Source organism: Triturus cristatus, chromosome 4_1 (genome assembly GCF_964204655.1).
Source record: "Triturus cristatus chromosome 4_1, aTriCri1.1, whole genome shotgun sequence".
In the NCBI taxonomy this organism is placed as follows: domain Eukaryota; kingdom Metazoa; phylum Chordata; class Amphibia; order Caudata; family Salamandridae; genus Triturus; species Triturus cristatus.
In genome coordinates this window covers 1251476343-1251500308 of record NC_140585.1, presented here as the reverse complement: position 1 = coordinate 1251500308, position 23966 = coordinate 1251476343, and the positions used below count along the sequence as shown (strand labels likewise).

At 43.3% G+C, this 23966-nt stretch overlaps 1 protein-coding gene across 3 annotated transcripts in view; it reads left to right on the top strand.

The window, feature by feature from the left end:
* The first annotated feature begins 429 nt into the window (after positions 1-429).
* The window catches only part of LOC146856521 (pleckstrin homology domain-containing family A member 3-like), a 125737-nt gene continuing 102200 nt past the window's right edge, over positions 430-23966 (top strand). The window contains exons 1-2 of one of the 3 annotated variants that reach the window (XM_085654692.1): positions 430-587; positions 20155-20271. In XM_085654692.1, the coding sequence (XP_085510818.1) occupies positions 548-587; positions 20155-20271 (157 nt within the window). In that variant the 5' untranslated portion in view covers positions 430-547. Of the gene's footprint in view, positions 588-633; positions 791-14687; positions 14868-20154; positions 20272-23966 lie in introns of those variants that run through there. The other 2 variants (XM_085654691.1, XM_085654693.1) reach the window with 2 other exon arrangements.

The following is a 23966-nucleotide window of genomic DNA, read 5'->3' as shown; positions in this document are numbered from 1 at the left end:
AAAAGCCGCTTGACAGTGTTACGGTTGTTTAAATAAATCTGCGCATAAAGTGGGCGTGTAAAATATCCATTAAGAGAAGAATTTTCATTGTTTACTCCTTGAGACGTTGTATACAGTCTATTGATAACTAATAAAGGATTCCCAAATCACCCGAGGGTAGCAAATAAAGATGGCCACTGGTTCCGGCCGCTGAATTATGTCCTTCCTTTGTTTCCAAGTTTTTATTTTTTATTTTTAAACAGAAGATCGTCGCTAGGTGGCAGCCATGGTATAGACAATTTTGGGTCCCCTGTGAACAACGGAATCATCCCGCTTTAGGAGCGTTTTCTTTGGTCGAGACGTGCCTTTGCACCCTTAACACATGCGGAATGGCTTTATGGGATTGGTCAACAAAGGAGGATGACTTACTTCGGACGCCGGGGGTTGGCTTACGTGTACGTCGATCGTCTTCTGCCGGCTTCTCGGCGGCGACAGTAATTGGTGGAAATGAGCATGGTACCACCTCCGTGTGGGTTCGCCGAGGGTTTCGGTATCTGTGCTTCTGGCGATGGAGGGTCCCCTGCTTAAATGGACTAACTACTTGACGGGTAAGGGGTAGTTTGGGCCCAACAGGCGGGCAGTGAATGGGAAAAATCGGGTGGACCGGTTCTATAGATGGTAGAGGGCAAAGGGGGCAAGTGTGAGTGCAGGGAATATGGATGCGGGAGCAAAAAAACGAGTACCAAAGATGTAAATGCCCTGCATGGGGCAAATAAAAGCAACAAGGGACTGAAGAGAGGCAACAGAAGAGGTAGGCAAGTTGTAAGTTCCAGTAAAGGACAAGCGTCTCTGTGTTCAAGTACGGGCATTGAGGTAAAATATTGTTTTAGGGTACAAGATAGGTCGGTAGGATTGGGCAAAAGTGGGGTAGCAGGGTAAACGATGCTTAATTGCTTAAAAGTGAGCTGTCGGAGGAGAGGAGACAACACAGAAATAGGGCGGCAGGCATTTTCACCTGATGTTGGGATGTGTATGGTGCGAAGGGAGGTAACAAAGTGTAACCATGGATTGTGCCCATTATGGGTGCAGCATGCAGCTGTCTTCGGCAGCATAAAAATGGCACCAAGAGAATGCCAGGTCGCAACCAACATACGGGCGCTAAAAAGCGTCTGTTGCTAGGGACATGGAGGATTCCGAAACTGTACATTTTCGTGGAGTCGAAAAATACTAGCACAAGAGCGGAATAACATGGATTATCGCAATCAATAAAGGTTATTTCTCAGACAGAGGTATTGTTTTACTGTACGCCGCACTGAAAAATTGGTAACAGCAGAGGAAAGTAATGTTTTTCGTCCTATCGGTTCCATAGTTGTGACACTAAGTGGTTTCAACAAAGCACACCAAAATGCCGACCATCGATCTTTCATTGCTTATAGATTTATTGCTCTAGAACGACTCTGGCGTATTACCACTTATTTCCTTTGCAGGGAAAAAGCTACTTACTGTTATACGACAGCAGTGCCTTAGCTGACAGTGTCCGAGGACCTCCACCCCCCACTAGCACTATCATCCAGTGGTGCTGGAACTAGGGGTGCTGGAGGTGCTACTACTGCACTTTCATAAAACCTGAAATAGTTTAGATGGAGAATGGGCATCAAGGTGGGATTGAAAGGCTTTTTTTCTGCAAAATTTTTCTCTCTTCAAATAAACATGGTTAATTATGCCCTTTGCCGTTAGTGAGGTGACGATATCGGACAGCAACCCCTCTCAAAATAAAAATAGTTGGAGCACCTTTGACACCATCACACAGATTCCACCTTCACCACACTTGACATTCGCAGAAGATGGTTTGAAAGGTCACAAGATCCCCTTTGGACAACTTGAGTGAGGGCAACCTTCACCCTCCCAACCACAAACCAGCATTAAAATTTACCACGGGGCAGCATCCGCTTAATGAGTCATAGCCTTGGTTGGTCCTTACCTCTCCTCTCACTGTTACAGACGTAGGTCACAAATCTTCTGTCTACTATCACAGCTCATCCTACCTCCCTAAACTGGACCTTCATTTCACTGGGAATATGTAAGCACTCTAAAAAGGATTGTGCGGCCTCAAGGTTGGTCAGTTTTGCCCTCCTGCTGGCTAAAGGCATGCTTACTTCCCATTGTAAGTCTTAATTTCCACTCTCAATTGCAGTCTGGGTGTGAGAAATGGGCTGAGGGCAAGGGATCAGCCTTGGGTAGGAAGGAAGCTAGATGCCTCCGTAAGCGCCCGATAGCCGCTCTGTTGGATATTCACCTAGATCAGTAATAAACAGCACTGAGTGAACCCCCCCGCTCCCATTAAAACAAGATTAGTCCTTGCTGCCGTAGGCTGCCCTTTAACACTATTGCCCAACACATTGTACCTCTCCAGATATCAACTACCATTTCTTCCCCCGTAATTCTTTACAGCTCCACCCCTCCTGGCCGCCACGTCTCAATAACCACCTGATCATTCACTCACACCGGCTCGCCAGCCCTTCACCTACCTGCCACCTCAGCCCACCCCCTGTTTCCCCATTTTCGCCTCTAATTCATCGCCCCGTAACGAGATGCAGGTAATTTAATCTACCGTTGTTTCTTTATTTATTCATGTTTATTCATGTTTTGCATAGCATTTCATTGCACTATTCTGCACTTTTAGACCTATTTCTTGCATCCTATTTGAGTTGCCATAAGCACCTTTCCTGTGTATTGTTCGTTAATTTACCATGCTGTATGACTGCTTTCAAAATCTGCTGCCATTGTAATATGTAATGTTTTTGCAATGAAAACCTGCAAATAAAGATTGTTGGAAAAAATGAGTCGCAGCCTCAGGCCTACGTCAGAGTAAAGCTCTAAGGGGCAGAGTAATTGGTGATAGCGGCACAGTACTAATCTCTAGTAACATATACATTTGGAAAGCGGGACAGGGATCAGCTTCCCTGATATTGTCCCCAACTATGTGTGATCAATGTGTGGTGATCTATCTCATACTCTTGGTAGAATGTTCTTGAGTATGTGTTCGAAGTTCTCATGGAATGTCGTTGATGTAAACCAGGCTTACAGTGGTCTCATGGTGCTGGTAAGTGTACTACATGAATAAATACTTCTCATTAACCTATGTCGTGTGGTACACTGAGGTAGCACAATTTGGCGACTAGCAGTTTGGCATCCACAGCAACACCTGCATCCTACAGGAACTGGTAACTCCGGTTAGTTCTACAAGTGGATTGAACAACGGGTGAGCCACTGAAGGATTAGTAGTCAGGGAGAATTGCATGGACACTAACAATCCTTGGATGAAGTTTCCCAAGGTTTTTCAGGAGATATTGGGAAAGATTAGTGGGTTCAGACACGAGTACAGTTCAGGAAAGCGGGGTACCTATAAAAACAAATTGAGAATGGTGCCTTTTAGCATTAGAGAAGAGCTGGCAAACATACTGAGAAAATGTGCATGTAGAGGATTATCAAACCAATTGAATCTTTGCTTTAGTTATGTCTGTTGGTTATCACCAGAAAGAAAACATGAGATTTAAGAGTTTGTATTGATCCGCGCAGTCCGAATAAAGTCATCTGGGTAGATTTGCATCCTCTACCGTGACCTAATTATATTTTTTCCAGTTTTGCTGGTGCATCTGTATTTTGCAAAATTGATTTGGCATCTACCTACCATCAGGTGGAATTGGAACAATCCTGTAGGCATCTCACAGCTTTAATTTCTCCAGTGGGTACTTTTCATTCCAAGAGGATGACTTTTGGTTTGGTATCCGTCACGTTAGTTTTCCAACGCATCATGGAGTCTCTGCTCAAGGGCATCAATGGATGGTCTGGGGTGGTTGCTAATGTCAGAAAGTGTGATTTTTGCCAAGTCCAGGATTGAATGTTTGGGGCATGTTTTTTCACGACAAGGGGTAGAACCACTCCCAGGTTTAGTAGAGGCCATTTAAGGAATTTGCTAAAAAAGAACACAGTTTTTAAGTGGGATGAGCGGTCTCAGGAAAATGTTGTCCAGTTGATGGAGAAGATAAGTTCAGAGAAGATGTTGGCACCGTTTGATCCTTCCAGGCAATGCATTATCACTGTTGGCGCAAATAACAGTGGATTAGGGGCAAGTTGTTCCCAAGTAGTGGGACAAGGTGAAAGAACTGTAGGTTTTTTCTCCAGGGCACTGCGATACGATGAGAAAAATAATTCTGTAATTGAAACAGATTGGTTGCCTGTTGAGCGATTCAAGTGTTTTGTTTGGGGTAGGAAGTTTAGGATATTGACAGACCTTAAACCTCTGGTTGGTATTTTGAGTGGTGATGTTATCAGAGATTTGACACCCAGAATTGCCAGATTGAGTGCAAAACTTCTCCAGTACTATTTTGATATTGAGTATATCCCTGGCGGGAAGACTATCAGAGCAGACTACCTGTCAAGATCACCATCTGTGTTTATGGAAGGCGAAAAGGGGGTGAGGACCAAGAATGTCTCATTGCAGCTGTTGATGTGTTTTGAGAGTGCTGGATGGAGTGTTTGGCGAAAGATGAAGTTCTGAATATGGTTTGTGAATTTGTGATTGGAGGGTGGTCAAAAGAGAGCTCATTACCTTCAAGTGCCCAACCATATTTTAAGATTTCAGATAGGTTGACGCTAGAAGATGAGAATTTAATTATGAGAGGGGACTAGTATATACACCGGTTTTACTTCGAGAAAGGATGATTCATGCTGGGCATGAGGGCCCATTTGGGACAAACAGTTACTAAAAGAAGTATATAATCTGTGTATTGGTGGCCCATTATGGACTACGAAATTGTTCAAACTGTCAGGAATTGTGTCATTTGCTCAACAAGTGACTAGGTTTTTATAACTGCTACCCCACCTCTTCACCCCATTGAGCTTCCTGAAACGACTTAGTCCAAGCTTGCAGTGGATTTCATTGGTCTTTATAGTATTTCGCTACCAAGGTTTAGATACGCCATGGTTTTGGTTGAATATTATAGTAAGTGGTGGGAGGTGGAATTTGTCCCAGAACCAGATGCTAGTGCTGTAATATAATTTTCAGCAAAACCTTTATGAGAGAAGGATTTCCGAACGGAGCTAGTCTCCGATAACGGAGTTCAATTTGTTTGAAAAGAAATGAAAGTTTTTCAGTGAATCTGGTATCAAACACCAAAGGTTGCACTGTATCATCCGCCGGTAAATGGTTTGTTGGAGAAAATGAACATAACACTAGTAAATTGTATCCATTGGATTGTTAAGAACAGTATTGTTGTGCGTATGGCAGTGGATGATATGTTGTTTGCCCATCAAACCAGTCTAAATGTGGTTACAAGTAAGACACCTTTCGAGATTATGAAAGATTTGTTACCTTGTTTCCGGCATGGTTGAAAGAGTGTCGGTCTGGCTCTTCCCATGAAGTGACATGGATAAGTGTGACCGGCCGAAGGTGGAAATGGCGCAGAGAAAAACGAAACAGTTTTGATGAAAAACATGGAGTGGGCAGGCATGGTAATGACATTATGAAAGGAGACTGGGCCCGCATGAGAGAACCTTCTCATGTGCCGATGGGTCAATCAAAGTTCAGAGAACCTGTAAAAGTAGAAGCTGTTAATGATCATTCAGTTAGAGCGAAAAGAGATGAATGTTGGTATTGTTTTAGAGTGGTGAAAGCTAAAAATAGAGAAGTGATGGATGCACAAGAGGAGGATGGTCTGTCTATTGTTTCAGACCTTGCGCAAGGTGTGGATAATTCTACTCACCCAAGAAGAATCATCTGGAAACCTGCTGTGTTTCATCAGTATACACTATGGTCTTTCATTTGGGTGTTGTTTAGTCCATATTTGGATTAATTGTTTGTCGGTAATGTTTAATGATTGCGTTGGGTGTTTAGTATGTTTATATGTATAACAAGGCGTAGAACATAAGTTTCTTTTTGTGTTTATCTTTGAGTTGAAGTTGTTTTTTCTATTTTAACAGTATTGTGAATCCAATATGGCATTCAATGGTCATAAGTAAATCTATCCAGTGTGTAAAAGGGGAAGATGTTATGGTAATCTATCTTATCGCTCAAATTCTGGGTAGAATGTTCTTTGTGTAGGAGAGTAGGATCTGCTTCTTAAGGTTACCTCCACGTTTTGCTGATGTATCACTGTTTTCGACTTAGACTGACTGGGATCCTGCTATCCAAGACCCCAGTCTAGCTGCTTTCTCCTCTAAATCGATTGCATGTACTTTAGGTACACTCCAGATTGGATTCTGGGGTACCCTTATCAGTCCCTAGTATATGATACACCATGTATCCAGGGCATAGGTACCCCAGAGGCCTCCCAGGGGCTGCAGCATGTATTATGCCACCCCTGAGAGACCATTCAAACTGACACCACAGGTCTGCTACTGCAGCCTGTGTAAGGTGATGCATGCACCCCTTACTTGGATATAGGTTCACTATATCTATTCTAAATCACTACACATATAAACCTATCAGTCACCCCTATGGCAGGCCTTATCAATCCTGAAGGCAGGGTACTGGGTTTTATGTGAGAGGGTGCACCTCCATGAGCAGAGCCTCTCTGCAGCCTTCGGAACCTATTTTTTGGGTTTGTGATGCAGCCAACCATATATATTTAAGTGCATTATAACCTCGCGGTAAATGCTAACTTTAAAACGGCTGCTTAGAAACATGTCATGTTTGGTGTCAAACACCTTGGATTCATACCTCCACACCAGTAACTGGTGTAGGAGGTATGATTCCTCCCTTCTAGAACCACTACTGTGGGTCACCGGGCTACCCGGTACTAGCTTTCTCGACCTGGGCATCACAAAATGGATGCTGCCAGCCACAGACACAAGTCTGCTCTCCTGCTGCTGAGCCAAGCTCGAGCAGGGGAAGGCTTGACAATAGGTTTCCTGTCACAGGGAGATGTAACCACCCCCCAGACAGTATTTAGTGTAGTGGGGCTGGGTGGGTGCACTCTGAGAGTGTTTGAAGTCTGCACTGGGGGCACATTTGGTGTCCCTGTGCATAGTCCAGTTCAAACCGGTTGCAGGAGCCATTTGTTCCTGCTCTGGCGCGAAACTGGACAAAGGACATGGGTGTAGCCACCCCTTTGTCCTGAACCTCCCGTAGGTGGGTCCCCAGAGTTTGTCCCACCCCTTCCTTGGGTATAAAATAGGAACACCTGACTACAGGACTTTAGATTTTACCTGCACTAAACTCTGCTACAGAAACCAAGTACTTCGACGATCTACACTACGCCGACTGAAGAATCTCCCTTGGAGTAAAGGAATTACTCCCCTGCAGCAGCAGGCACCTAAACGCATCTGACCGGTTTGCATCTCCCGAGCTCCTGAGGGCTCAGGCACCTAAACGCATCTGACCGGTTTGCATCTCCCGAGCTCCTGAGGACTCCGAAGATTTTTGCGACACAGGAGGTGGGTTCCCAAGGTCTCTGAGGTCGATCTGCTCTCTCAGCAATTCTGAGACCAGTATCCCTCGTGGGGACCGTGCAACCCGAACCCCTGTGCACCGTGTACTTTTGCAGCAGCATATGCTTTTCGGCGATCCCTGAGGCTGTGCGTTGGCCTACTTGTAGTCCTGACCCCGAGCAGTGTTTCCACCGAAGATTTCCGGCCTACTCTCCATGAGTGTTCCGTGGGCTGGTATTTTGTGATTCAGCTCTAGGTCCCTTCACGATCCCTGGTCCGTTGGCCTGTGGGTCTCTGTGAAGGTAAATTTGACTTTCTTTGGGCTTCCCTGGTTGCTCCAGACGTGCCCTGACTCTCCATAGCTTGGAGAGTCCCCAGGACCTTGCTGGTCCTCACCAAAGCTTATTTCCTCTGCCTGCGTGGGTTGCAGTTGCCAAGGCTTGTTGGTGTTCAGTTCGGACACTGACCCCCCAGCACTCGACATCCTTTGTGGGACAGCTCATCTCAAGACGTTGGTCATCGTCGACGTCACCTGGTCCCACTGGCTGCAGAGCCAAGCATCGTATCTTCTCACCTGAGGCACCCGACATTGGTGGGCATTCGTCTATTGTGCCCCTGGTCACTCTGAAATGACCCAGACTCTGTCCCCTCTGCTTTCAGGTGCTTCTCATCTTGGATCCTACCGGACATTTTTCATCTTCCTGGCAGCAGCACTTATTCGCATCACGCCAATGAAAACCACTAAGGTTTCCGACATCACATGACCCCTATGCACCCGGCTCCTCTGGGATAGCTAACATGGGTATCTCGGTACTCTCAAGGGTGCTGGCCTTAGAACCTTCTATGTTTGAAAGGGTTTGCTTAAAGTCCTCTCCGAAGTGTCCTTAAACTCTAAAATTCCAACCGCGACTTTCCCATAGAGTTGTACGGAGCTCGCGCCTGTGTTCACACACTGCACCCGTCCCCCCGTGGGTCCCCTGTATCACTACTTTGGGTGGTTCCTTGGGGTCTCAGCAATTCTATGTGCTCTAGGCACTGTGTTCAGTTAAGTCGTGGTTGCTATACCACTTTCTTAGTATATGGTTCGGTGTGTATTGTGCTATCTACTTTCGTTCTAGTGATTTAATATTAGTGGTCAGCATATACCAGGCCAACTTCTCACATTTGGGTATGTGTTCTAAGTTCTCTTGGAATGTGAGTAGTGTAAACCAAGCGGACAGTTGTCTCCTGGTGCTGTTAACTGTGCGACGTGAATAAGTACTTCTCATTAACCAGTGTTGTGGTACACTAGGGTACTACACATTTCTTCCCTGAATATAGAGCCTACTGTCTAAATGAAAAACAAAATAAAAAAACTCTTCAATAACGGGCTTAAACAAATGGGCAATATTTTAAGATGAATCAGTTGAGGTAAGAGTGGAAAGTTAATATGCTGTATGGGTCGAGTAATCTTTGACTTGCAGAGTTTATCTTTCATAGTTCACCAAATCTTGTAAATGGGCTTGCAATTGCATTACCTGAATGCCATGCCGGTTGGCGGGCAAGGTTTGTCGATCATCCATGATAATTATATGTGCTGTAAATCCTTTTACCACATATATTACCATTACTATTTGTGTGATTAGTACCACACTACCACATTTGCCCTGGTAAAAGTAGGGTGTGGATTTTGGTGCAGTAAGCACCAAACTCTGCATGTTATGACTCGTCCGTTGTTGTCTTAAAACAGGTGCTATTTATCTCGCACAGGAAATTTCAATCCCTGCAGTGTCCGAATTGATCAATATCACAAGCTTTTCTGTGCTGACCGTGAAAGGGGACCTCCGTGTCTCCAAACAATCTTGAATCTTAGGTGTGTGGTTGCATTAGGGGATTATCAGTGCAACATTGTTTTGTTTGTGAAGGGTGTATTTTGATGGCATACAAGTCTCGTGTAGTTCCTACCAATCCGTAGGACCTGAGCGTTATTCGGACAACTTAAACTAAGGGCTTGGTGTCAAAACTGATTCCAGACACCCCCCGCAGGATATGTTGTCCTATAGACCAGCTAGCTCTCAGTACCACGGAAAGCCACACTAACCTACCAGGGAGTGAATGGTTTCTGGCAACCACTGAACATGACAACCCTGCTTCCTGAAGAATCCTGGAAACAGTACTGCACCTTTTGCTCAGTCACTTGTGCTTACATATGCTCAGAGAAGTATACATAGAATACACAGTGAGACGTTTTCAATAATATTTATTGAACCAACGTTATTCTTGCATAAAATATGTGTGCTGCAATGATTTGTAGACCGAAGCAGATAAACGTGATTACAAACACCAAAAGCGTAATTAGTAGATGTAGTTCTACCATGGTGCTAAACAATTGTATATATGCAGCCATATAAATAAGGCAGTAATCTAGCGTACTCCTACTATGCAAACTCAACTCTAAGTGTACCTAGAGTGTGTGTAGGTGTAGAGCCAAGAATCCCCCCCCAAGGGACGACAGGTTGCCGTTTAGTGATTTCTCAGCATGCAAGGACCCTCGGTGTCAGCAGAATAGCTACCTTCAAAATCGGGCTTGACAATCCGAACACATTCAATGGCGCTCTTATTTACCGTCCACCACTAGTCAAATCTAATTTTTTACACTCCATAGGCCAGCTCGTTGAGCCCAAAGCAATACTACCCAATTTCACTATTCTTGATGATTTTAATTTCCATCTCGAGCATCTTACAGACACCGATACCGAGGCCCTCTTAGATCACATGGCCAGCGTAGGACTCAATCAACTAGTTAAGGATACAACTCCCTCTGCGGGACACTGCCTGGATGGCATCCTCTCTGACCATCCTAATCTTCAATGGAAGAAAGCATTATCGCTGATCTGGTCTGACCATAGAGCAATATTGTTTAACATCTGCCTACCTGCAACAAAGCCCACCTTGGAATCTTAGAAAACACTTAGCGTCCGGCCTTGGCATAAGATTAAGGGGGTTGAATTAAGCGAGACAACACTAGCCTCACGCACAGCTACTCCAGTAAACCTGGAAGAGGCAGTGGAAAATTATCACTCCTGGAACCACGATGCAGGGCAACAGCTAGCCTCCCCAAATACTCGGCGTTCCATCAGATACTCTGAACTCTGGTTCAATGAGTCCCTGAAAACACAAAAACAGATCTGTAGGAAACTGGAAAAGAAATGGAGGTTAACTGACAACGATCAAACTAAATTAGAATATGGACTGGCTATGCAAACCCATAAATAGTTTATCATGAAAGCCAAATCTGACTTATTCAAAGAAAAGATTGAAGCCTCCAATGGCTGTGCAAAAAAACGATTTGCCATAGTAAAAAAGCTCTCAAAGCTCCCTGAAATTCAAAGTCCGGAAAATAGCCAGCAATTTTGTAACAAGCTGGCAATCGCCTTTCAACAAAAAGTGAACCAACACCTTCATCCCCCAAGACAATCTATCGGCACCTGTTGACAAAAGCATAAGTGCCAATAAATCGCATCAAGTTGACTTAACCAGCCCCCCCTTACTAACCTATCTATGTTTCCGCTAATCTCACTGGACCGAACTATCGGACTGATCTCTTCAGTTAAGTCAGGATCACCATCAGATCCCTGCCCCCCAAAATCCTACACCTGGTCCCTGAAATTGTGGCACCAGTTCTCTGGCCTTTTTTCAATAGCATGATCACCTCTGGGATTTATCCTACTGCTTGGAAAAGAGCCTCTATACTGCCACTCCTGAAAAAGCCAAAGTTGGATCCAGGTGACCCCGCCAGCTATAAACCCATCTCTAGGATACCTTTCCCTGCCAAAATTATAGAAAAATATCTGAACGCCTTTCTTGCGGATGGGGATATTCTAGATCACTCACAATTTGGCTCCCGGGCCCACCACAGCACGGAACTTGCTCTAATCACAGCTGCAGAGGAACTCAGGCTAACCCTGGATAAAGGCGGCAGTGCCGCTCTTATCCTTTTGGATCTCTCCGTGGCATTCGACACTGTCAATCATGACGTGTTGATTGAGCGTCTGGCGTCCCTGGGAATCCGGGACAAAGCACTCCTCCTACTCAGATCCTTCCTATCAAATAGGACACAATCAGTGGCACATGACCCATTTGTCTCCACAGAATTCACACTTCCTTGTGGAGTCCCTCAGGGCTCAGCGTTGTGCCTTACTCTTTTCAATCTGTTACCCCGTTGGCCAAACTGATAAAAACCTTTGGATTTATGCTGGTGTCGTATGCAGATGACACACAAATTATAGTGTCCATCAACAGCTCATCCGTAAATACTGCTTCCTGCTTTAAAAGCTGTATGAATTACATAGGGAGGTGGATGCAGTCAAATTGTCTTAAACTCTACACTACAAAAACTGAAAATATGCTTTTCGGTCATACACCGATTGTCTGGTCGGACAGCTGGTGGCCCAGTCATATGGGGCTCCCTCCAACACCAGCTGTTAAGGTCAAGAACCTGGGATTCTTGTTTGACTCCAAGCTCTCCTTCGAACCCCAGATAAATCAGACTACTGCAACATGCTTTTTCATTCTTAGAATCTTGAAAAAGATACTTCCGTTTATCCCTTTAAAGCTCAGGAAGACAGTAGTCACAGCCTTAATTGTCTCAAGACTGGACTACTGTAACTCCCTTTTCACCAGTGAAAGCAAACGTAGCCTGCAAAAACTTCAAACTACGCAAAATGCCGCTGTCAGAGTTCTGCTTGGGTTACTCTCCTCTCGCAGAACTGCACTGGCTACCTGTTGGCAAGCACATCCAGTTTAAGGCCTTGTGTATTGCCTTTAAGACCATTCACGGCATAGGCCCACGACAACTGTCGCAGCTCTTCAGACTCTACATCCCTGGAAGATCGTTGAGATCCTCTAACAGTGGTAACCTCTCCATCCCAAAGATCTTAAAAGTTAAATGGGGAGGGAAAAGCTTTTCCTATACCACTGCCAAACTTTGGAACTCCATGCCCCCGTGCCTGAAAAACGAACACAATTTGCTTCAGTTCAGGAAGCGCTTAAAAACCTGGCTGTACTAGCAACACTATTCTTTCAAATGCTGTTTTCTGGTGTGTCCAGCGCCGAGATACCTACGGGTCATGTCGCGCTTTATAAATGCCTCATTTCATTTCCGAAGTACCTCCTCTACTAACCTATTGGGATGCTCATCTTTTATAATAGAAAGCAGCCTTGCGATGTTCGCATAGATTAGTGATGTTGTGGAAGTGTAGCTAGCCCTGTCACCCCCCTGTGGATGAAGACAGTGATGACATTTGTACGTAGTAAGGAACAAGACCTTGTACATGAAGATCAGGGCCTTGTGATAATGTTGTGCGAAGCTAGATGTAAAACAAGTTTAGTTTGAGAGAAACTAATCCAACATTGTCACGTGTACAAATGTATGCAAAAGGTCACAGCTTGCAAATGTTATTTGTGAGGATAGTGTAAGAAATAAGCTGCTTCGCTACGTGGGCCTAGCTGGGGGAGTATAACACGAGGGAAGTGCTTAGTTCACTTAACTACATTTGCTGTCCTTTTGTGAGTCTACTCAGTTCTCCTATGTAGCATGCTAGTACTGGTGTCCCAGGAGACTGGCATGCTGTTCCTGTGTGATGCTTGGATCATGCCTCATGTTGAGATGTGGTTCTGGTTTGCAGACAGGGACTACAGATTAGTTTATTTACCTACTTTCCAGCAAGATGGGCAGTGCTGTGTGAAAAATAACTTGAATATGTAGGAAATACTCTTCCGGTCTACATTGCAAACGTTGTTTAAAATATTAGGGCTTCCAGCCATTTCATGAATGGGGCATCTTTCCACGCTACCTTCCCAGGCAAACTGACTTTATCAGTAATTACGCGGCTTAGGTGTGGGTATGTAGATATCTGTTAATGCCCAAGGTGTACTGGTGCCATTGGAAAATGTGAAAAATTCGAAATCATGTTAAGGTTGAATAGAAAGGGCCGTGTCCTATATGTGCGTGTCTTCCTTTGCCAGCCTTAGAGACTGCAAGTTGACCAGAAGATAGGGACTGTGGAAGAATGCATCACAAGGAGCTAAAAGTCCAGCAGGATCACAGCGTCTGCTAGATTTTGAGTATATCCTGATGGGATACACTTATTGACAGCATGTAGATGGGAATCATTTACATACTAGTTATTGTGAAAATTTGACATGACATAATCCAATATGGGACAACAACCACACTACAGTGAGTTCACAAAGCCTCCTTTCCTACACCAGGCCCCCATTTTGGTGTTACAGAAGTACTGGTTTTGTGCAGTGATAACGATCCTCACAATCTGTATAAGTGGTTAAGTTCCTCTACCCATGTACATCTTTTTACTCCTTTAGTTTGTGATGTGAGTTTCTCAGAGCAATGAGTGATCAAACAACATACTTGTTGCCCTTCTATAGATTTAGGGTCTTTAAGCTGAGAAACAAGACCCTCATTCCATTATTGGATGAGTGCTCTATAGCTGAGTTTCATTGAGAAGTTTGTACTGCATGAAGTTGAAAGTGCTGTCAGTCTTCGCAGCTAACTCGGGGAGGCTAACCAAGGATCACACAGTTTGTCTCAGTAGGTAAGACTAGGTTAAAATTCAGAATTTCAGTTTCCACAGCAATACAGGCACTGAATTCCATACCCTGACTAAGCATGTGTTATGTGACCGTGCCAAGTTCAGCATGTTTGTTTAATTTTATTTTGCACTGCTGATTGTGTGCTGACAAATACATTTAGTGGCCTTATAACTTATTATTTGTGTAACGTTGTATAGAATGTTTTTGCTTGGAAGTTGTAGTCTTTTTTTGAGAAAAGATTGGTTCTTGGTGCAAAAAAGTAAAATAAACCCTGCTCGAATACAGGAGCTTATTGTCTTCCGTCTGAGTCATACAACCTCTAAACGTACAGTGGGATGGGCTATTTTAAGCCTAGCAGAAAAATCTTGAAAGGTTTCTTTCATAGCCTATATTTACTATTGCACAGAGAGACCCCAAAATTCCTGCTCCTTTGATTAGACGGGAGCTGGCTGCTTGTTGTAATTTTTAGGTCAAAGCCTACCATACATCGCAGCTGTCTGGTATGCTAACGACATCTTGGGGACATTCGGAAAGCTTCCCTGGGAATGCTTTCTGCCCAATGGTTACTGTTAAGTTTGCAGTTTGTAACTCACATTTGCTTACTTCTGTTTGGTGGCTTTATTTGTTTTACGCTGTACAGCTTGAGTTTGTCCCTTTTGCCCAAACCCTATGTTTTCTTCCACCAGATTTTTTTTTCTGTAAACAGGCCTATAAATCTTGTTCATATCTTGGTACATTTGCTGTACATTCGAAGATGGAGGTCAAGGTCAAAGTCAGAGTCTATCTTCCAGGGAGCTTGGTGATTACTTTCTTTCACTGACTTCAAAGTGAGAGGATTTATGTGACAATCATGCTGGCTTCTCGGGGTATGCTATACAATGTTATTTTTTTTCTAGCACAAAACAAAATGTAAATGTCTGTAAATTAACTGTGCAGAGATTTCAGAATATGGAAAGTACAATGAAGTGCATTTTTAAGGTCATTACCGAAGTGTGGTGGAAAGGAATATTTTGATACGATCAAAACAAATCGATACTCTAGGTGATGACATTTCCACACATTGTTTGTGCACCTTATACATTTATCAGTAAAACTGTATATCTGTTCAAATGTAATGGCCTTTTCAATTGCAGATGTGTTCTCTCCAATGACAGTGGGCTACCACACCTTACATACTCCACCTTACCCCACTCCACTCTAAGTGCACCACTCCACAGTACGCCACTCCATAGTACGTCACTGCACTATACTCTGCACCACTCCACTCTACGCAACTTTACTCCATGCCTGTATACTCGACAACACTCTACTCCATGCCAATGCACTCTACCCCACACTACTCTACTATGCACCACTGCACCCTAGGCCACTGCACTCTACGCAAATCCACGGAGCTGCTCTAATCTGCTCTGCACCACTGCACTCTGACACTGCTGTATGCCACTGCACTCTACACCACCTCACTCTACTGTAAAACAATCCACTCTACGCCGCTCTATTCCACTCAGCGCCATTCCACTCTATGCCACTCTATGCCACTGCAGTCTTCCCTGCGCTATTCCTCTTCTCTCTACGCTACTGCACTCTATGCTGATGCACTCTAGTCTACTTGACTCAAAACCCACTGACTCTTCACCCCTGCACTCTATGCCAATCTACTCTGCACCACTCCACTGAACACCACTATACTCTACTCTTAACCACTCCACTGTTCACTACTATGCTCTACTCTGCAACACTCTACGCCACTGTACTCTGTTCTACACCATTGCACTCTGTCACTTTACGCTGCACCACTTTATGCTACTGCACTCTACACCACTCTATTCTGAGACACTGCACTCTCTGTCACTCTACTCTGCACCACTGCACTCTATGCTACTGCACCACTTTAATGTACTCCATGCCACTATTCTCTATGCCACTATGTCCTACACCACTCTAATCTGCTGTGCACCACTTCACTCTGTCACTTCACTCTATGCCTCTCTACTCTACTCTACACCACTCTACCACTCTGCTTTGCACCACTGAGCCACTGCACATAATGCCCCTGCACTCTACAACAGTGTATTCTATGTCCCTACACTCTACGCCCCTTTTACCCTAAATCACTGAATACCACTCTAATCTATTCTGCCCCAGTGCACTCCATACCACTGCACACCATTCTACTTTATGCCTCTGCGCCACTCTACACCTCTGAACTCTACCCTGCACCACTTCTCTCTATGTCACTGCACTCTTCTCCACTTTGCACACTCCATTCTATGCCATTGCACTCAACTCCATCGCAATCTACTCTGCACCACTTTACACTACGTCATTGCACTCTACGCCAGTGGACTCTCTCCCGCTTTACTCAAAGCCAGTGCTCTCTATGCCAATCTACTCTGCACCACTGTACTTTATGCCACTCTACGACATTTCTCTCTGCCACACTTCACTTTGTGAGGCTATACTCCATTACATTTTACTCCACTCTGACACTCTACTCCGCTCTATGCCACTCCACTCTGTGCAACTCTTCAACACTACTCCACTCTGATGCTTTATACAACTCCCTCTGCGCCACTCCATGCCACTGTACTCCACTCTATTGTACACCACACTACTCCACTCTACGCCACTTCACTGGCACTATATGCCACTCCACAACACTCTACTCCACTCTGCCATTCCACTTTCCTACCCTGTGCCACTCTATGCCACTCCACTCTACAACAATCTACTCCTCTCTACATTACTCTACTGTATAACAATCTACTCCACTATATGCAGCACCCTCAATGCCACTCCACTTCATGACTCTCTATGCCACTCCACAAAACTCTACTCCACTTTGAGACACTACTTTGCTCTGACATTCTACTCTACCGCACTCTACGCCCTTCCACTTTGACACTCTACTCCCTCCAGGATACTCCACAACACTCTATTTCACTCCACTCTGACACTCAACTTCATCTAGCTCAACTCTACAACACTATGCCACTCCACTCTCCTCTACCCCATTAACCTTTAGCCATCTGAACAGCAGCCATGCTGGTATAAAAAATGGCTAAAACATATTGGCAAAGCCAATAACTCTTGCATAGATGAGTCCCATTGACCTTGCCAAAGTCTTTTTCATAAAGTGTGGTTGTGTTGCTGAACTGTTTATTTCATTCTCACTCTTTTCCAGCAGTTCAGGTATTCTAAGTAGTTCATTCACTGTGTGAATGAATACCTGTTCAAAGACTGCGTTTAAATGATTGAGAAAAAAGTTTGGAACCTATGTTGGACCCGAGTCTATCCTTGGAGCTCCAAATAAACTTAATCTTGGCAAGAGGCTTGTTTTCCTCCAAAACAGTTAAAACGTTAAACAAATTTATCTTCACATAAATTATTTTATTGTTTATCTAGAGCATGTCTCGGCAGATACAGACAACTTTAACCACTAGTTTGTAAATTGCGAAGTTTTAAATAGTTTAACAAGTATTTTAAGTTATTGTAATCTGGTCAAATTATATTATTGTGCAGCTTGCAAGAGTATGTAATAAAACATTTAAAGCAAGAAGCTGGGTCTCAATCCTGGTTATTTAGTATCTAAATAGCAGGTATGAAAATAGGCAACATACTTTATTTCCTAATCTGACTGTTGGTAATAGATTCAACCTTTTGTCCTCCAATTTCTCTGGCTGCCTAAATACATGCTGCTTTTAGAAAATGTGTTGATTTACAGAATCCGGTTAAACTGCCAGCTTCATATTTAAACGTCTAACAATAAATGCTACAGCATTTACATGGTGTTTTGCTTTTCCAGCAAGGTGGGTGGTGTGGAGGCATGAGTAGCATATAGTGTTGTTCCCTCATCAGAATTGCCCCTCCATTCAAACTTTTTTAGGTCGAGCCTGGGTAGCGCATGCGCTGCTCTGTGAGGCATTCGGTATTCAGGTAGGAATTGAAGCTCCGCCCATCTTTTCAATTGGCTCGTGTGACTGTCCTTTCTAAATCGTTGCTTTTGATTCATGAATAGGCTTAGTAGTCACTCTTTGGTACTGCCTTGTCTGCATTTGTAACTTCCCATGAAAACTTGACTTTTTACTTATGTTGTTACATGGTCTGCTTTATCTAGTTTGTGAGCACTATTTTCTTTAATGATTTTCTCCTATTCCACCCACGACATGCTTTCCTACAATGCAGGACGCCGCACACTTTTATATTTTAATTAGTAATGGCGGTCCGCTTTAACTGTAGCAGCCACGCTTCTATATTTATTTGCTTAGGCAGCGCGGTGTGCTTTAAGTACAGCGGCCGTGCTTGTTTATTTAATTTGCCAGTGCGGTCCGCTTTAACTATAGCGGCCGCGGTTCTTTATTTATTGTAGTTGTCAGCTCAATCCACTTTAACTTTAGCAGACGTGCTATGAATATTTTTTTTTGTTGAGTGAAAAGTGCCCCGTACCATGCTTTCACTTTAATAGTGGCCACACCGCTTTTTCATACGCTGCTCGCCGTATTCAGGTTACAGCAAGCCGCATCTAAACAAAAGGGCGCTGCTGCCATTAAAGTGAAAGCAAGGCATGGGGCGCTTTTACAAAAAAAAAACATTTGTTTGTGAACTTCACAAACAAATGTGTTTTTTGGGTAAAAGCGCCCCATGACGTGCTTTCACATTAATGGTGTCCGCGCCCCAGAAGACTGAATGTTTTTTCTTTAAAACTGTTCAATGTCGAGCATGAATTACCAATTTTTAAAACATTTTAAAGTCTATATTTACCCCCCAGCATTTGACGTGGTTCACCACATAACGCCCTTTGAAGTTGGGCTATGACTTTCTTACAGTTTTGATCCCTCCAGTTGCTATTATGGTGTACCTTTCTTGGGCATCCCTGGTTTTAGTCCCAGTAATCTGGTACTATGTGGCAATTCAGATCCTTACAAAGGTAAAGTACTTCAGGAGCAGATGAGAACAGAGGGATAATTCTGAGAAATGGTTTTGACCCAAAAGTGTATTCCAGAAGGGGAAACTCCAGGAAGTAGTGGCGTCTTTCACTGATCCACCAGGTTGCAGTTTGGTTTGCCCCGCCCCAGCCTAGCACGCTTGTGGTGAGGTTGGGGGCTGCATCTCCAAGTTCAGAATGGTGAGGTTTAGGTAGCTGCCCTGACCAATTCAGTATTCACAATGGTTGGGGTTTTGGCTGCACCCACAGGTTCAAGATTAGGGTTATAAACTGCATTCACCTCGAAGGAGACCAGTAGGTACATAAAGAAATGAACAGTGGAAAAAAGCAAACCTCGTGACATTGGTCTGTTTACAAATACTAATTGCTTTTAATCTGACTTGCTTTAACTTGCCTAAACTCTCTTCCTAAGGGAATTTGGCAAATATATGAGGTCTTGTGTACTGTTTAGGTTTTGTTCTTTTTTAGTGCTTAAATATGTTCATTGATGCCTAATCCATGAATCCCACAGAGTGTTTTGGGGGAAAAAACAGACATCTGCCATGTTAGGAAAGGTGAATGCTTTATTAAGAAGTCATGTGCAACAACCTTATAATAATGGAGGAATGGCTGAGAATCTAAAGTAAATGGATGTTATACTATGTTTCTTCAAATATAGCTGCCATGGAGATCTATTCCTGTGATGATAGAGCAGGAGGCCACTGTGCCAAGAATAGTACCTGCAGACAACAAGGTGGTTTCTAATCTTCATTAAAAGCATTGTCACAGTACAGGGCTTGACTTCTGTTATGCACAGCCACCATGATGGAACGGGCACCTGTGACTTGATAAACTCTTTGGACTGATGTTTGCATAGCGTAGTGTGGCCACCGTGCTCCATGTCATCTGTGACTGTGTTTTCAGTCTTGGACTTTTCACTTGCAAATCAGATGAGGCTAATTAGCTAGTAGAGGCAAACCAAAACTACAGCACGCAGAAAGCATTGAATTTTCACATTAAAGTTCAGAACTGAAAACTGTTTCTGTAATGATGTGAAGTGAGGTGACCATCCTTACGTGGTCGCCGGGGCTAAACACAAACTCATGTATTGAGACACTGATGGCAGTCAGTCCTAACAGGAGCAGAGCTGAAATAAAATACAAATGAAGTAATGGAATGAAAGCTTACTGCCAGCAGTTTCTAGAGCCATTTTTTTTGCTTTTCTCTAGGATGGCAGCCACGCTACTTTGTTCTGGATAGTGGCATTCTGTCGTACTACGATTCGCAGGAGGATGTGGGCAAAGGAAGTAAAGGCAGCATCAAGATGGCCGTCTGTGAAATTAAAGGTCAGTGGAACTAGCTTTAACCTTAGCCTCAAAATTCCGTACATTTTGCTGATCCAGCCTTTCTGTCTGTCCTCCCTATTATCCGTATACTGCTGCACTAATACTAGGACTGGTCCAGTGGGCTCTGCTCTCTTCCTCTTGTCCCACATTCTTCCCCTCTGCACTGAACATTCTATACTAAAACTAACAGATATCCTGTATCTGTACTACAGTTAGCAAAACCTTTGCAAATAAATAAATGAAATAAAAACATAATAAATGGCTATCTGGATTTCTTTTACAAAATGTAAAAGTCATAATTTGTCATCTAACAATCATATAAAATTGACTTTTACCCAGGCCATTACAACAAACGTTTTTTCTCCCATGGCCAAATGCTACATTAAAAACAGAGAGGCCACAACACCATTTCAAGGAATAATTTCCAGATTACAATTTCGCAAGAACGCATTATCTTTTGATCTTCTTATTTTTATATAAAGTAGCTTTTTCGTTCAGATCGAGTTCAGTCCTCTGGAGTCAGAAAGCATGGAGTCAGAAAGCAACAACCTAGAGTGTTGTTTGCCTAATCCTGGACATAGATGCATTAACTGTGATAAATCTTCCCACATAAGTGACAAGTGATCACTGTACTGTGAGCCTTCCTAACCAAATCTAACGTGCATAGTATCCATTGGCAGGGACCTTAATCACATAAACCCAGGTCTTACTTTTGAAAACCGAGGTATCAACAGGTATCTGTGGGGCTTGGGAAGTGAGTTCACTATAGGACTACTGCTCATATCTAAACACCTGTTTGGTCCACAACAAACTCATTTTGCCACTAAAATCTAATTTCCTCCTTCATTAAACTCAACTAACCCTAGTTGTTTTAGTGTTGAGCCTCCGTTTGCGTCTTTTCTCTTTGCCCCTCTCTGCCCCATCCTTAGTGTGCTGAATCGATAGTTTTTAAGCTGGTCCTGCTAAAGTTCTTGGGGTTTGATGCTTTTTCATCCCTGAGTCTCCATCTCTCTGTACTCAAAGTACAGTGTCCTTTGTTGGTCCCTTTCCAGTGTTCAGACCCTTGTCTTCCTCTTTAAGGTCCTGCCACGCCACCATTTCTGGGCTAAACAGATTTTAAGCTTGCTGACTCTTTTATAGTGCTAACACTCTGGTTGCATTTAGGTAAGGAAGGAGTGTGCTAGAAGAGCACTCCATCCTATCAATATGACTTCTTGCTCGACAGCAACCTCCAGAGCCTTCAAAAGGACCACATGCACTAAGAATAATTGTGTTAGTCTGAGCTTCTACTTCCTTTTGTCTTTATCTCTTACTGCGTGTCTTTCAAATGTGGGCTCTGCTTGTTTCCCATCCCAGAAACCCCTCTATCTGCACTCAACATACAATGTCCTTTTTGGTACCTTTGTAGTCCTGCGAGATCATCCTCCTTGGCGCCCAACTTTGCCACCATATCTGTGCTGAGCAGACTTTGCTATTGCTGGTTCTTTTTATAGTGCCTTTACTCTGTTTTGTTTTGTTTATGCTGAAGTATTGACTTATTGTTGTAGTTTCTGCTGTCTTTCTTTTGGTTTCCCGGTTTGAATTTTCTCCATTTTGGTGCTGATTGTTCAGTACTAATTGTACTGGTTTATGGTCCTCTCAAAGACCCAAGTCTCCTTCCCTACATGTTGAGTGTGTAGTATTGATGCAGTCAATAATTGTCAAGTGGCTCTGCTGATGTTGTCATCTCTCATTCTGAACTGTCTCTGCATTCTCTCTCATCAAGCAGGCATGCTGGCTGTCTCCAAACCATCCTTCAGCTCTCTCATTCTCTGTGCCCCACTTAGCCTCTAAATTTGCTCTACAAAATAAATGGCAGGTCAGACCTGTTTGTCTAGCATGCTTTAATAAAGTTTGTTCTGATGGTAATGCAATACTCTGCCAATCTTTTCTTTCTTATTGCCTGCACAGCCAAGAGGAATGCCGATGGTTTGAAATTATTCTTAAGTTTACAAACAGTGAAGATGTTTGTTTCTTTTGGAATGGAAGGCTTTCTCTTCGATCCAAACCTTTACATCTGAATGTAAAGGTTTGTTTACCTGTAAATGTAAAGGATCAGGGTGCTCCACCAGCACTGTGGGGATAAACCATCTGTACAGGAACTAGTAATATGTATCTTGATTACATCCCAAACGTGGCATATTTATACAATTCCTTTCTTCCATCTGCTTTGACCACTGTCACATGCGACAAACTGTTAAAAAAATGATCTGTTCATGGCACTCTGTTGAACAATGCCATACTATAGAGGGAAACTGGATCTTTGAGGACAATTGGGATCGGTTTCAGATATGCAGACTTTTTATACAAGTATACCTCTATTAGTTAACACGTGTACTTTAAGGAGAGGCATCAGTTATTTTTTCTACCTAGGCCCTCATTCTAGGGTGCTCGTAAATTTAAATGGGTCGGCTAGTAGGAGTTACCAGGCCCATCAGGATTACGAGTAACAGGGTAACCGCTCGTCTGGGCAGTTTCCCCGTAGGGCTTTGGCTGCTCAAAGCTGGCGAAATCTCCAGGTCAAAATGTGTAAAAGATGAATTATAGCTCACACACTGAATGCAGTGCTTATGTTTTCAATATCTTTATTCCAATAAATAGCACCTCAAAGTGAAATGAAATTAAACAACTCCTAATAATACAGATTAATGATACAGCATTCATACTCATCTCTGTCAAAGTGGTATGAGCAATGTCCTGTATAATCTCATCTAAAACATAATTTCAACATTTTTAATTATGCCTGCTTCATTAAGAGGGAGATCATGAGCATTATATTTGGTGTGCGAATTATGGCTTGCATGGCTGTTGTGTGAGTTAAGGATTCTGATCTTAGCCATAATTTGCAAATTTCAGAAGTTTTTCTGTTTAAATTTGTAACCAATAAAAGTTTTTTCGAAATAAATGTTTAATTGTGCTAACAAAGACAACCTTGACTTCACTTGAGTATATGTAGAGATGAATGGATACATAGATAGATATATGTGACAGATAACCAATGCCAGCCATATCGAATCTGCCTATTTCATTGTTCGGTGCAGTGCTCTAAGTGATTGCTGCAGTTAGAACCCGATTACTACTCTGTGTTTCCTGAGTTCTCCGATAGATTTAGTCCATTACACCATATATGGTTTTGTGTATTTACCACCCTTACCTTTAAGGAAAGCTAATTATTTTACTTTCGACCCTCAGTGACAAGTCCTGTTTAATCAGCTCTTGGTCTAGGGCCGCAACATGCCTGACATGCATATTGTATTTTTAGCCCTCTGGAATTTAAAATTGTTCACAGCTCGTCTCTCTCTCCATTGTTTCAGACTTTACATAGTTCACTCCTTGCATCTTTCTTTGTAAGGTTGCTGGTGCAGCCCTTGATCTCTCTTGTTCACACTCCACTGGACTATCTGTATCTGGATACTTTGAATTGTATCCTCTGTAACTAGATAGCACGTCTTTGACGAAAGTTGCCAAAGCATTGCCAGTGTCAAATATGATTCTCCCCATCTGACATAAAAGTGAGTTGTTAAATTTAACTTACTGAAATACTCTACTCAAGCAGCTATCTCACCCTGAAAGAGATGCTGTCGTCAGGTGCTCTCTGCTTACCAGAGGCAGGTGCCACAGGGGCTCAGGTAGGTTGTTTGGTGGCGGCTTGTCTA